Here is a 14,797-nt window from a genome sequence, read left to right on the forward strand (position 1 = left end):
TTATCTCTCCTACTACACTACTGAGTTCTTCAGGGCAGGTACTAAGTTTTATGCTTTGTTGTCTCCCCTTAGAACCTAGTTTAATGCTTTGCATGAACTAAATAATTTAGTTCTTTCACCTCAAATAGACAACTAGGTCAGAGGTTGAATTATTTAAATTCTAACTTAGAAAGGGAGTTTCCAAGGAACTAGATTCAGACCTTGATAGTACTTATACATTAGCACCAGCAAAAGGTGCTGGGTCTCAGACACAGAGGACAAACTAGTGGTTACCAACGGGGAGAGAGAGGAGGGGAGGGGCAAGATAGGGGTGGGAGATTAAGAGGCACAAACTACTATGTATGAAATAAATAAGCTACAAGGATATGTTGTACAGCACAGAGAATACAGCCAATGTTTTTTAACTATAAATGGAATATAATCTATAAAAATTTTGAATCACTATGGTATACACCTGAAACTAATATAATATTGTAAATCAACTGTAACTCAATTAAAAAAGGGTGCTGGGTCTGAGCATGTTCTTTCAGAACTTTAGATTGTAACTTCCTAGAAACCAAAGATCTAAAAGGTGAGTAAATAGTTACCAGCAGCCCAGATCTTATATTTAGACACCATGCAGAGAAACAAGTTACAAAAGTAAAAAATCTTGTATAGGATACAAAATAAAATACCACTTTAAAATAACTTTTTAGTTTTAAAGATGAGTTTTCTATTTATTTCTTTTAGCTTTACTGAGGTATAATTGACAAATAAAATTGTAAGATATTTAAAGTGTACACTGTGCTGATTTGATATACAGATGTAAAGGTGAGTTTTAATGATCAAAATTATTATAGTCTTATTTGAACACACCTTACATATTTTAGGTCTATCAGGAGCGAAATAATTTGTTAACTTAGTTTAAAAATTCCTTCCTGATAAGACCATATAAGATATAAACACAATTAATTAAAATACATAAAATGAAAGCAGATGTGGCATGTGTACCATAGTGGTGTTGTAAAAACCTAATTTAACCAGCATTTTCTTAAAAAGGATGCTTTACTTAAGCACCATTTTTTTTTTTTTTTTTTTTTTTTTTTTTTGTGGTACGTGGGCCTCTCACTGTTGTGGCCCCTCCCGTTGCGGAGCGCAGGCTCCGGACGCACAGGCTCAGCGGCCATGGCTCACGGGCCCAGCCGCTCCGCGGCATGTGGGATCTTCCCAGACCGGGGCACGAACCCGCGTCCCCTGCATCGGCAGGCGGATTCTCAACCACTGCGCCACCAGGGAAGCCCTTAAGCACCATTTTTAATAGTTTATTTTGGTAGACATACTTGGCAATGTCTATATTACACATTTCCCTATCTCCCTAAGTAGAGGACATTAAATAGTGAACTCTTCCTTGGGATTATGGACCATATTCATCAACATCAACCATATGAAACGGTAACACAGTGTTCCTATTGGAAGTTACTGAGACCTGTGTGCTCTCTTGACACAGCACTAAATCCTTTCATCCCGTTGTGTTCTCTGTCTCTGCCTACTCTGAGAGTTCTCCTGCCTCCATGTGGCTCCCAGGCAGTGGACTCTCAGGCTGGCCTGTGCCTGCTGTTCACACTCACATGCCCCACCTCTGGCAGCAACCTGCTATCAACTGGGAAACCAGATCAACAAACTTGCTGAAATTAGTCAAAGAGAAAGAAGAAAGAGGCTCTAAACAAGGGTCTGAGCCTAATCAGAGTTTTGGAGGTATGAAGGCTCATAATTCTTGCTCAACCGTCCCCCAAATTCCCCAAACAATTCTCCTTTCACAGAAGGAACAAACTAAAGCCCAGAGAGGTTAAATCTCGACTAGCAGCCAATCCAGGTGAGAACAAAGGTGACATGACTCCCAAGTAGGAGCCTCCTCCGCTCCATCGTCTGTAAGCCGGGGTTGGGGAGGGGCACCGAGAGAAGTGAATGGATTTTGGTGCACGGACAGTGTGACTCTGGCAGTCGGGAAGCTCTTTGAGCTTTCTTCCTGATGCCTCACTACATTCCACATAACTGAAATGGATCTCTAGAGGAGATCTCTGTGTGCAGAGAAGTCTGTAAGTCCCCAAATCAACGCTGTACTTTATGCTCTTGCAACTGATGTCACCATTTACATAAAATCAACTGTTTGCAGGCAGCAGCTACTCAGTAATGTGCCTTGTTTTACACTTTACATTCTAAAACTTAGTGAGACTAAGTCTTCTTTTCCAGAAGAATCAGAAGCTCCTCCAGGTCAAGGTCTGTGGCATACCCCTCTCTCATATCCCTCATGGCACCCTGAAGAGTACTCGGCACATAGTAAGTGCTCAATATTTATTCCTGTGACTTCTGGCAGCACCATAAGGAAAGGTTTAGGGCCCTGCACAGATGGAATGTTCTGTTACTCACCATTTGGCCAAACATACTGCTTTGTGGATTTCTTCCCATTTTCCCCCAAAATTCTTGGACACCCACAGGCCATTCTGAAAGATTATAAATGACTTATCAAAATTCCAGCTTTATCCTGTGCAGCTGCTTGTATGACCTTTAATAACTCATATCCAATCATTCAGGACAGTAAAAACACACACTGAAATTCCATCCAAGCTTCCTGAGCTCCACAGACACATACACGGTTTATGGGGGACCCTTTGGGGTCTTGCAAGTTCAGAATAACAAATGCTTATGAAGTGCCTACTGTGTGCCAGGCACCATACCAGACGTTGCACTGGGGATACAAAGATGAATACGACACACTCCCTGTTCTCAAGGAGCTCACAGTTTAACAAGGGGTGCACATAAGAAAGTTCAATACATGTGGTAAGTGTTACGGAAATATGGTCTCTGGGGTAAGAGCAGGGAAAGGAGGGACACTGCATCAGAGATGGTTTGTGAAGAAGATAGCTGAGTCTTAAATGATGAGCAGTGTAGCCAAAAGAAGGCAAATGGGAGATGAGATATCACTGCACAAAGACAGACTAGCACAAGCAAAGGCAGAGAGGTGATGAAACATCTCAGTGTATGCAGGGAGCTAAAGCCTTCAGACACAGGTGGAGCACACATTCCAAGGTGAAGACAGGAGAAGCCAGTGCTGGGTTGGGGGTGCACTCCTTCTATGCCATGCTGAGGAATCTGGTCTTTCTTTTAAATGAGGTACTTGAAGTAGGTGAATGACACAACTAGTTTTACTTTTTTAAGAGGAATACTTGGACGACAGTGGGAAAGATGGATTTCAGAGGGTTCATACTAGAAGCAGGAAAAGCAGTGACTAACTGCCACATTAATTCATTAAGAGTTAGTGAGTCCTGACACCACGGCTGGGAGGAGGAGGCTCAGGAAGAATTTAGATGCTGGAGTCCGTAGAACTGGATGGCTTTTCCTGTAGGGCAGGGCGGAGTGTGTGTGTGTGTGTGTGTATGTGAGAGAGAGAGAGCGAGAGATAGAGAAAGGGAGAGAGAGAGAGGGAGAAAGCTGAACACTCTGGGATTCTGTGTGAGGGGAAAGCAGCACCGTGGAATCTTTAGCCAGCATAAGGATGAAGGGAAGAACAACATGTCTGAGACACAGCAAGGAAGACGTCAGCTTTAGATTGAGTTTGAGGGACCTGGGGGACATCTAGCTAGAGATACCCAGGGGACAGCAAGATAGGCATCTGCAGCCCTAGGAAGAAGCCAGGACCAGAGACAGGGATTTGAGACTCTTACGCATTACAGTGGTAGTAAAATGGTTAAGAGTGGAAGAGACTGTTCAGAGTAAAATGAGCAGGGATTTAAGGGGAGGTTGAAAGGAGTTTAAAAAAGAGACTAAGAAGCAACCATTAGAAGGTAGGAAAAAACCAAAGGGAATGATGTCACAGAAGCCAAGCAAGTGGAAGGATTGGTCAATACTTTCAAGTGCAGCAGAGACTGACAATTTGTTACACTGGCAACACGAGCCTAGTGGGCCCAGATTCAGTGGAGGTGGGACGGAGGTGTCCCGGTACAGCTGAAATTAAATGGTGCTGATCTAGGCAGAATTACCTTCAGTGCTCCTCCACTCTCACCCACCATTCTTCTTTAACTTTTCCTCTTCTAGTAATGTTCACCTCCCAGCATTTCTAATCTACCTAATTCTGCTCAGAAACAGGAAAGGGTCTGGTATCACCTATTTGCACTTTAGTACAAATTGGCCCATCTTCTCCACCCTGATTATGTGTACTTCAAACTTACCCTTAATGGGAAGCAATTTCAGGTATAAAGGCAGATTGTGCCTGCCTCTTCCTGAGGACAGCCTGGTTTTTAATAAGCTTAAGATACTTGATAATTGCAATGGGGTGGGCAAAGGCAGATCAATGGTTCTGTCCATTCCTATGGGAGTCTCTTTGTTCCCTTGAAGGGCCTTCAGCTCAAGCTGCTGAAAGCCAATTCCCAGGAATTGTTGCTTTAAGATCTAAAGCCTACCCAGAAGGTGAGTTTCCTTCCTCTGGCCTCCTTTGACTAAGCTTAACTCTGACTTTCCTTGAGTCCTCCAGCCTCACCTCAACTCAAAGATCTGCCCACAAAAGGCCCAGAACCCAGACCTCTCTTCCAAGTGCCCTTCTCCTCCTCTTCATGCCATCTGTTTGTTCAGCCCAACTTGTCTATATTCGATAATCCTATTTCTGTCCCCACAACGGTCATTACGGCAACAGCTCTCAAATTTTAGTGTGCAGGCTCAGCTGGGGAGCTTGTTAAAAACACTAGCAACCTCGCAACCAGAAGTCACCAACATACTATATCTGGATTGGGGCCGAGGAATCTGTATCTTAAACCAGCCTCCCAAGGGTTTCTATCTGATGTTGCTGGTCATTAGACCACACTCTAAGCGGTAAGATGAGAGACAGCCACATAAATATAGAATGCAATTATGACTATCATAGTCTAGCAACTCAGCCACTCTGGGCCCTTAACATTCATGACACAGGAGACTGATCCTCCAGGAAAGGAAAAGCTGAGCTGCTCCTCAGGGAACTTTCAGAAGAGACGTAGGAGGGACAGGGAGGGACACTGGTTTCTGGGGAGAGTATAGGAACGTGGTAGGGGGTGCAGGGATTTAAGACTCTGGATATTTAATACATGGGTGTCAAAGACAGAAATCAATAGGCTTTTATACCAAGGACCTAAACAAAAAAATTATAAAGATGTGGTTTGGCCACAGGAAAGGAACAATAACAACATTAGGAGTTTGACAATTTATGCTTGTCCCCTGTAGAACAAGAAGGATTACATTAAACTGTTTTCTAGTTCATTACTCCAACAGCACATATCTGTTCAATTTTTAAAAACTGTAATGACAACTAGACATCATACTTATCTGGAATAGATAGCACATGAAAATTGTGCCCTTTACGATATAGGAAAAAATGCAAAAAATACATACTTCATACCATAAGAAGTCACTAGAAAACAGTCCAACATAAAAAGCATTACCTACAGGGTCGTTTTAAGACAGTATATTTTGAGACTATAAAAATGCAAAAGGCAAGACAAGCTCTTCAACTAAACTTACTTCAGTGCTGAGAGCTAAAAGATAATCAGAATTCTGAGGACTATACATCATCTGAGTCAGAGGATGAAAAGGGAGATTGGTCTGAACAAAGTTCTTTGCAAAATCTGATGATCTGAAGATTCTTCCTCCATGACTTCCTCCCGAAACCTCCGCTGTTAAAATCACCTGATTAGGGAGAAGAAAGTTCAGCATCAGGGTATAATACTATGAAAGTACAGGAAGTTCTTGCACCATTTTCACCAGACATTTGTTAAGAAAATTTTAGTTCCAAAAGTAAGAAGAGTTATAAAAACAGATTAATTGGTACACTCTGCTCCTCAAGTATTAGTCTTATCAAAAAATACTGTCCTGAATTGAGCCAGTACATTATATCTATGAAGTTGAGCCTGGTCAGTTTGAGATTAGCCCGTTTCCCCAGAGACTAAAATGTTGTCTTAAGATGTATACCTTATAATGCTAAATAACCATCACATAATTATGAAGAGTTTTGGTGCCTCTTGGACACGGTCCAAAATAAGCTGTGTGCTAAATTCCATTCTTTTGTGATCAGTATTAAATCATGTTTAATTTTTAAAACACGGTAATAGTAAACTAAATATATTGCTGTGTATCACTGGATCATTCAAATATCAACATATGACAGCCCTGCATATGGTTTCATGCACAGCTTTGTATATGTATGAATGAGTCTCACCTTCCCAGAGTTCTCAGGACCAATAGCCATGCCAAATTCAGTCCGAATGAAGGTGTTATTGATGAGATTTGTAATATCCTTAAAGTTCTTTCCATAGTCCTCACTGAGAGGAAGAAAAAAAAGACAAATTTAGAATGCAGAGGTCACGGGCACTGTTGGGTTCCCACCCAGCTTCCATCACTCACGCCGACTTTACTGAAGCACTCACCCTCCTCAAGAGGTCACAGCTTCAGGGAAGTTGATTCTAACCGTACCTCCAGTGGTGGGCCTGATTAGTGGAAAGAAGTTCCAACCCCTCATGGGTGATGGGGTCAGGAATGAGGGGGTGATCCAGGCTGAGCCAGTAAGGCAAAAGCGGGGAATTGGGGTCTATTAGGAAACACATTTAAGACAACCACCTAATGAAATGATCTGTCTTCCTTTAGATCAGTGGTTCTTAACCAGGGTATTTTTGCCCCATCCCCCAACCCCACCAAGTAAACATTTGGTAACGTCTGGAGACATTTTTCATGATCATAACTCAGGGTTGAGGTGCTACTGGCATCTAGGAGGTAGAGGCCTGGGGTGTGGCTAAACATCCTACAATGCACAGGACAGTCCCATAAACAAAGAATTATCTGGCCCCAAATGTCAACAGCACAAGGTTGAGAAACCCCCATGTTGTAATATGTGAATGCAAAACAAAAAAGTGCTGTAAGCATTCTGATACAATGAGAACACAACTTGAAGATGAAGCCAACATAAGTGGATAGTACTGCTGAGGTAATTCTGGAATTCCAGAGAAGCAGAACCTATGACCCTGGATTGAATCGACCCTGAAACCCATCCTTCCTCTGTATTTAGTTATGAGCCATGAATTCCCTTATTATTTAAGCTAGTTTGAGTTGGGATCTCTGGTAAATGTAGCCAAAGGCTTTCTAACTAATCTACCAATGCATAGTACTCACAATAAAGCTGTAAGTTAAGTCCCCCACCAAAGTTACCATCCCTAAGCACAAGTCTCTTAATGCATGCAGCACTCAGCTAGGGAAGACAAAGATAATCTCAACTCCTGGGTTGGTAAAGCTTTTCCCAAAAGTTCATTCCAACAATATCTTTGAGAGGTATTAAATTCCATGTTTAGATTTCAAAAAATAAAAGAAAAAAAAGTCAGTAGCTGTTTAATTCTGACAGGTTTAATACTATACACAGTTCTGTTACGATATATAATGCTACATCTTAATATTCATTAAGTTTCAATGTCCACGAGTGATGACCACTATGTACTGCAAGTTAGCTGCCCAGTGATAAATGCAGTATACAGTGGTCTTCACTGATAGTATATATGACTTAAAAGATGGTACAATTTTGGCAGCAGCCTCAACAAAGAAAGAATCACAGAACCACAGAACATGAGAGATACAAGGGACTGAAGAGAACACCTTGTCCAACTCCCTCATTTCACACATGAGGAGGTTCAAGGGGAAGCAATTCATCAAAAGTCAGCCAGTTAATGAAGGGCAAAATTGAAACTACAGTCCAGTTCTCTTAACTCTCAGCCCCAAACCTGAGACAATTTTTTTTTTTTTTTTTTTTTTTTTTTTGCGGTATGCGGGCCTCTCACTGTGTGGCCTCTACTGTTGTGGAGCACAGGCTCTGGACGCGCAGGCTCAGCGGCCATGGCTCACGGGCCCAGCCGCTCCGCGGCATGTGGGATCTTCCCAGACCAGGGCACGAACCCGTGTCCCCTGCATCGGCAGGCGGACTCTCAACCACTGCGCCACCAGGGAAGCCCAAGTTATCCTTCTTTTTAAAACCTCAAGTAACATCCTGAAAAACTTACATTGACTATGGAATAAACTTTAATGTGCAATCTCTCAGAGATTCCCTTATTAATTTCCAAAATTTGAACAACTCTCAACAGGAAATAGAAATCACAATAGCCCAGCCGTTTTCTGGTAATTTGGTACAGAATTTTGCGTACATAATGCTTACATGTGCTTTACTAAGTAGCTAATCTTACAATGAAAGGTTAGACTCAAGGCGCCATAAAAAAAGGTGCAAAACATCTTTTAGTTGCCAAAAATCAAATTATCATCTTAACTGTAGTTATTTCCTTTTTAACTTCATATTTGCAAGTGAGAGGCAAATGTACTTTATAATCTATTATATGAATTAATATTCCCTAACAGAGAATCAAAATTTATACTATTCAAATGATTCCTTTTAATTGAAGATATTAATATATTATTCAATTCTACCCAAACACTAATGCCTAGGGACTTTACTTCCCAAATCTTTCAACAATCCTCTTTCACAACCTGACGAATGAAGTATGCTCCAACTCGGCACAGGTAACAGAGACAACTTCCTTCTCCTTGTGTGTGCCTCCATGCAGTACTACTCACGGCAGGTGGCATGTGATTAGCTGCCTTCTACTTGAATCCCAAATGAACCTTTGACTACATAAGATGTAGCAGAGAAGGATAATCCAATAAATAATACAATCATTAAAGCTGTGAAAAACAGAAGAATCTTCAGAGTAGTTTCAACAGGCTTTTATTTTATTCCTCAGTTAGGCAAGCTCAGCATATTCAGGACTCATTTCGATCAAACTGCTCCCTCCCTTTCCCATTTCTGAAGCAACATGTGCCTCTTGGCTGGTGTGTCCAACAACATGAGTCACTTCAGACCAGGCCAGGACAGGCCAGCCCAACTGGAGAGGCAACAAGGCATATTTACAGTTTCCACCTAAACTCTGGAAGAGTTTTCACTTCACAGCAGGGAGGAAGTAATTAATATTCAAAATGACCTTTGTAAAACCAACCAACCAAGCAAACAACCCGCTGTGCAAAATGAAGAAAAAGAACCTTAGTAACATGATAGTATACCAGAAACAAATAGGATTACTCTCTGGTAAACTGTATGTTAGTGGTTTCTCACAAGACTAGACAAATATAGGATGGAAAAGGGCTGAGTCAGATGGTGGTAGGTATTTAAACAGTAACATAGTGATACCATTTTGTTTTGCTTGGGTTTGTCTCAAAGTAAGCAGGACACTGAAAAGCAAAAGAATAGGAAAAGAAGTCGTGAAAACACATTTCACTCCCCACGGGTATGACGCAGGTCTGCCAGGTCCAGTTCTAGCCACATGATTAAAGAGCACTATAGAGACTAAAAAGTGAATTCAGAAGGCAAGCAAAAAAATGGCTTAAGCAACAGATTTAGGAGATAATTCAACCAAGAGAAGGAGTTTAGTAAAGGCTTCAAAACATGTAGAGATCAATCAGAGAGGAGGTTTTCATTTGCTACCAAAAAATAAACTGGAAATAGGCATCTTCTGTGACATATATGTGATATTGATTACAGCGGTATTAACAATAGTTGAAAAAATTAGCTACGACCTAATTGTCCAAGAGAATAATGATTAAATGAATTCTTTCAATCTAACAAAAATGATGGGTTACTAGCAGAGGAAATATGACAAGTATCATGGTACGAGCACTGACCAATCAGAATGGTTATAGTTTGCAATGCCAAGTGTTACTAACACCTGCATGTTGGCAGGGGTGGGGGGCGGTGTGTATCTGTAGAAGCCATGGAGGCACCTGGTGTCAGGCACTTTTTATCAACTGGTTTGGAAGGCTTTCAATTCATTTAAAAAACTGTACCACAGTGCCAGTACATGCTGGCTACATGCCATATCTGGCCGTTGGCACAGTAGCAGCTAAGAGCACCAAGTTCTTACTCCGTGCCAGGCACTGCAAAGTGTAACTCGCAGCAGCTCTAAGGTGGCCGCTATTATCATCTTTCTTTTACAGACGTCCAAAAAGACTCAGGGAGGTTAAATGACTGGCCCAAGTTCATTCTGCTCACAAATGACAATGCTGAGATCCAATCCCAGGCCTATATGCCAATAAAATTTGGCAACTTTACACTATACCATGTTGCTTCCTAAGACTATCTAGCCATATGGTATAACATTATAGGGGAAAAATCAAGATAATAAACTGTAAATAAGATTACTTAACTTTAGGGTGAATTTTTTCTTTCTTTTAAAATTTCCAAATGTTTTATAATATGGTTATATTGCTTTTAAAAAAATTTATTTATTTTCTTTATTTTATTTTTGGCTGTGTTGGGTCTTCATTGCGGTGTGCAGGCTTCTCGTTGCGGTGGCTTCTCTTGTTGCAGAGCACGGGCTCTAGGAGCACGGGCTTCAGTAGTTGTGGCACGTGGGCTCAGTAGTTGTGGCACAGGGGCTTAGTTGCTCTGCGGCATGTGGGATCTTCCCCGACCAGGGCTGGAACCCGTGTCCCCTGCATTAGCAGGTGGATTCTCAACCACTGCGCCACCAGGGAAGCCCTGCTTTTTTTTAATGAAAGGTGCATTGGTAAGAAAAACTGTATCATAAAGAAAGGTTTTACAACAGCAAATTTTTTTAAAAAATGGAAAGTTATTAATGTTACAAAAATTTTAATGCATTTTTTCCCTTCTAAAACAGGGTACTTTTCATATGTCTGAAATGGTTCAACTACTGTTCTAACTTAATAAACAAAGTCACCTATAAATTATAGCCCTTCTAGAACTAGGATTCTATAATACATTGTCAATCTTTATCAAACAAATCAAAAATATTATTAGTCTAAGAATTATTAGAGAAGGCAAGCCATTCATTCATTCAATTAATATGTACTGCCTGCTTGCTATGTGTCAGACATTTGGCTAGTTGCTAGAGAACCCCAAGTTAGTCAAGAACCTGCCTTCATGGAGCGTACAACAATTCCAAGATGGCAATTCCTTCTTGGCCTATTTTTAAGCTAAAGTCACTGTGTTAAAGGGCAGAGAGCACCATCTCCAGGCTCAGGAGCAGCAGTCATGGGTCACCTATTGGGGAAGGGAGGTTGGGCTGATCTATCTCAGAGTTTCACTCCCACCTTGGCCAAGACCAACAATCAAAAAAGAACCCTGAGAAAGTATGATGGCTCCTGGGAGATCCTTCGGCCCTGAGGGTAATTTCTATGTCATCTGCTGAAATGTCAAATTTCTTTAGGTTTCTAGGGGAAAAATGGGATAGAAACAAATGATTGGGAAGACAATCAACAACTTCTGGATATTAGCTGGTTTTGAATCTTTTGGGTAAGGAAAAGAACCCTACTCTTTAACCAAACTATACTTTTTAAAAACTAATTAATTAATTATCTTTGGCTGTGTTGGGTCTTCATTGCTGCGTGTGGCCTTTCTCTAGTTGCGGCAAGCAGGGGCTACTCTTCATTGCAGTGCGTGGGCTTCTCATTGCGGTGGCTTCTCTTGTTGCGGAGCACAGACTCCAGGAGCACGGGCTTCAGTAGTTGCAGCGTGCAGGCTCAGTAGTTGTGGCTCATGGGCTCTAGAGCGCAGGCTCAGTAGTTGTGGCGCACAGGCTTAGCTGCTCCGCTGCATGTGAGATCTTCCCAGACCAGGGCTTGAACCCGTGTCCCCGGCACTGGCAGGTAGATCCTTAACCACTGCACCACCAGGGAAGCCCCCAAGCTGTACCTTTGAGAAGATAACTCTAAAGCTTTGTGAATGTCACAGTACAGACTATGGTTCCAGAACATACATTACCACAATCATTACCAGGCACTTTGGTAGTTCTGACCTGAGAACCTCCTCCTCATCTAAAAACAATCTGTTTGGGGCTTAAAATGTTAGATAAAAAAAAATATTCACTTGGGGGAATTCCCTGGAAGTCCAATGGTTAGGATTCCACGCTCTCACTGTGGCGGCCTGGGCTTGATCCCTGGTCGGGGAACTAAGATTCTGCAAGCTGCGCGGCATGGCCAAAAAAAAAAAAAAAAAAAAATTCACTTGGAAGATACAGTAAGTATTGTAACTTCAGGAGTATAAAAACCAATTTTGCTCATAATAAATAGAAAGATGGTTAAATGATATGCTACCTCCCCACAAATATCCGTTTAAATTAATATGCATACACCCCTATAGATACTTCCTTCATCTTCCTTTACTGTTCTGCCACTCAGTCAGGTCAACCTAATTTCCTTGGAACTATATCCCTTTTCATACTTCTTCAGGTTGCTAAGTAGTTAGACATTAAAAAGTGTGCTGACTGTGACAGTCTGGTGAAAATTTAAGATGGCCAGAAGATCTTTTAAATCAACTGTTGGATCCCATCATGTCTAGAAAAGCAGAGAACTTACATTCACAATGCATTACTCAGTCAAATGCCCCAATCATATGCTAGGCATCTCACCTTCGATATAGCTTGGACTGTCCGAAAGTCATAATTACCAGTGGTACATGGAATGTAGTCAAGACGAGAATGATCTGGAGAGACAAAGCATGTGGTCAGTAAGAAACACAGTCCAATTACATGCTTGCAACAACTGACCATCTGAACGATTGCCAGTAGCCGTGCTTCGTAGTAGCCTACATTGTAATACTATATCTGAAAACCAAGAAGGACCAAGTGATTAGGGCTTACAATGATTCAAAATCTCAACTCATTTTGTTGAGATGGTCTCATCGCCTACACTTGAAGCAGTGAGACAGAGCTAATCAACTCCACATTACAGTAAAGGAAGGATTTAACTATTCTGTATTCACATTATTGTAAGATATTCTCAAGCAAGAATCATCTCTCTGCTTACAGAGGCTAGAATAGGGTGGATGCTCTAATAGAAGTCACTATGTCACATCTGTCCTTTTCTTCTTCTCCCGGCTGTTAGTTCTCCATGAAATCAACTTTTTAAATAAGCATTTTTCTAGAGAAAAATATGCACGAAGGTAAGATGGTGACAGATTAGAACAATAGGCTAGGGAGTCTCAGATAGCCATATAACAAATCCTGGAGACAGCAACTGTCTTAGATAAATGGATAAATCATGGAAAATAGGGAACAACTCAAATTTTAGAAGAAAATGAGACATGCTTAAAGAAATTCTACCAGGAATTAATTAAAAATTAATTAATTTATAACTTACTCTTCAGTGCCAAAATTATATTTCTTTCAGCTCTTGATACAGCCATCACGTGCCTCAGTGCTCTGATACACACATTACTGGAATACTAGCGGGGCATGAGCTATGGTCCCTGATGTTGTCAGGCAGGGTAATAACCGACACAGGTAATGCCAAGCCCTGATTCAAGACTTGAGGCCAATGAATCCTCAGCATCCCTCCTACTAGGAGATGGGCTACATACTAGGATGGATAAGGGGGAGCTTATTGACTCTCCCATTCCCCCAATCCTGGCAGTACCTCCTCTGTGGTAGGGGAAGGGACATAAGATGGAGCTAACAGCGATAAGCCCATGGGCGCTACAATCCTTCAACATTAACTGTGGGAAAGGACACCGGAACAATACAGTTTGGAGGACAAATGCCAAGATGTATAATGTGCAGTTTTCCACTTCCACACAGAAGTTTCCTCAAGTACTGTAAGTCTCCCTTTTCACACATAGCACTCTCTTTCCTCTTTCTTCTTCTTGCTCATCTTGATGCCAAGCAGCCACCAAGGACTAAAAAGGTGTTTATCTTCCTATTATGGAAGAAGGTGGTCACAAGATGTTCCTAGTTCTAAAGCAAAACAAAATCGACCACAGCTTTCTGAAAGTCTGTCCAGCAAACATGCATTTTCCACAATTGAGGTTGGAGACAATTTCAGAAGGTAAAACATTTAGCACTTAAACTCCCCAAATCTACACCATCTTCTTGTTAGGTTGAATCAACAGACTCAAAACATTACTTACCCCAGTGGTATCTCCAACCCAGGACAAGGATACTGAGCCACTGAGATCATCAAACACGTGCTATAAGGGAAAAAAAACCTCAATTTAGAAATGACATCTCCTCTTCAATCTTTGACTTCTTTAAATAATACAGAACACTATTACTTTCAAAGTAATTATGTTTATAATTATAAGGGGATATGAATTCCTGGAACAAAATTTGGACAAGATAGTATTTAACCACTTAACCTGAATTACAAATAAGTTGGAAATTTTAATTCTCTCTCATACAAAGTAAGCCAAGCAGATGAGTTTTCTTCACTGCACCAGATGGGAAGATGGGATAATCTACTTGCTTTCTCCAACAGAACTAAATATAAAGATATAGAAAGTATTCTTAGGATATTTTAAAACAAGAGATCACAGCCCACAATGACAGATATAACTGTAACCCAATCAGCACAGTTAAAATTTTTCTAAGCAGCCTTCACAGTACAGCTGAATAGCTAATAGCTGGATTCCTTCTGTTTCTAGGCTAACTCACACAAAATGACAAGGGACAGAAGCAAGAGTAAATGCTCTTGTTTCGCCTTTTTAGTTAATAATAACAACAATAATAATAGTATTAATAATAATAGAACAACCTTAATAGAGATGTGGTGAGTGAGGAGACAAAAATGGGAAAGCTGGTATATTATATCCAAAATATGGTAATCATATTGAAATGCAGCTATAATAATTATTGTAGGTGCTTTTGAGTTTTGGCTTTCAACTTTCTTCTCTATTTTTAAAATAATATACATCCATTATAGAAAATGTGTACAATAATAGATACAATAAAGAAAATATAAATCATTCATAATTCTATCACAC

General features: G+C 40.8%; 1 protein-coding gene across 4 annotated transcripts in view; it reads right to left on the reverse strand.

Moving 5' to 3' along the window:
- Positions 1-14,797, reverse strand: part of SORT1 (sortilin 1) — a 70,838-nt gene that overhangs the window by 26,992 nt on the left and 29,049 nt on the right. For all 4 annotated transcript variants that reach the window (XM_082614091.1, XM_082614094.1, XM_082614092.1 and 1 more), the window contains exons 2-6: positions 13,946-14,005; positions 12,450-12,523; positions 6,218-6,320; positions 5,524-5,688; positions 2,407-2,480 (exon numbers count right to left, since the gene is read on the reverse strand). In XM_082614091.1, coding sequence (XP_082470217.1) covers positions 2,407-2,480; positions 5,524-5,688; positions 6,218-6,320; positions 12,450-12,523; positions 13,946-14,005 — 476 coding nt within the window. The remainder of the gene's footprint in view (positions 1-2,406; positions 2,481-5,523; positions 5,689-6,217; positions 6,321-12,449; positions 12,524-13,945; positions 14,006-14,797) is intronic.

The sequence above is a fragment of the Mesoplodon mirus genome (genome assembly GCF_964341445.2).
Source record: "Mesoplodon mirus genome assembly, chromosome: 3".
Taxonomy (NCBI): Eukaryota; Metazoa; Chordata; class Mammalia; order Artiodactyla; family Ziphiidae; genus Mesoplodon; species Mesoplodon mirus.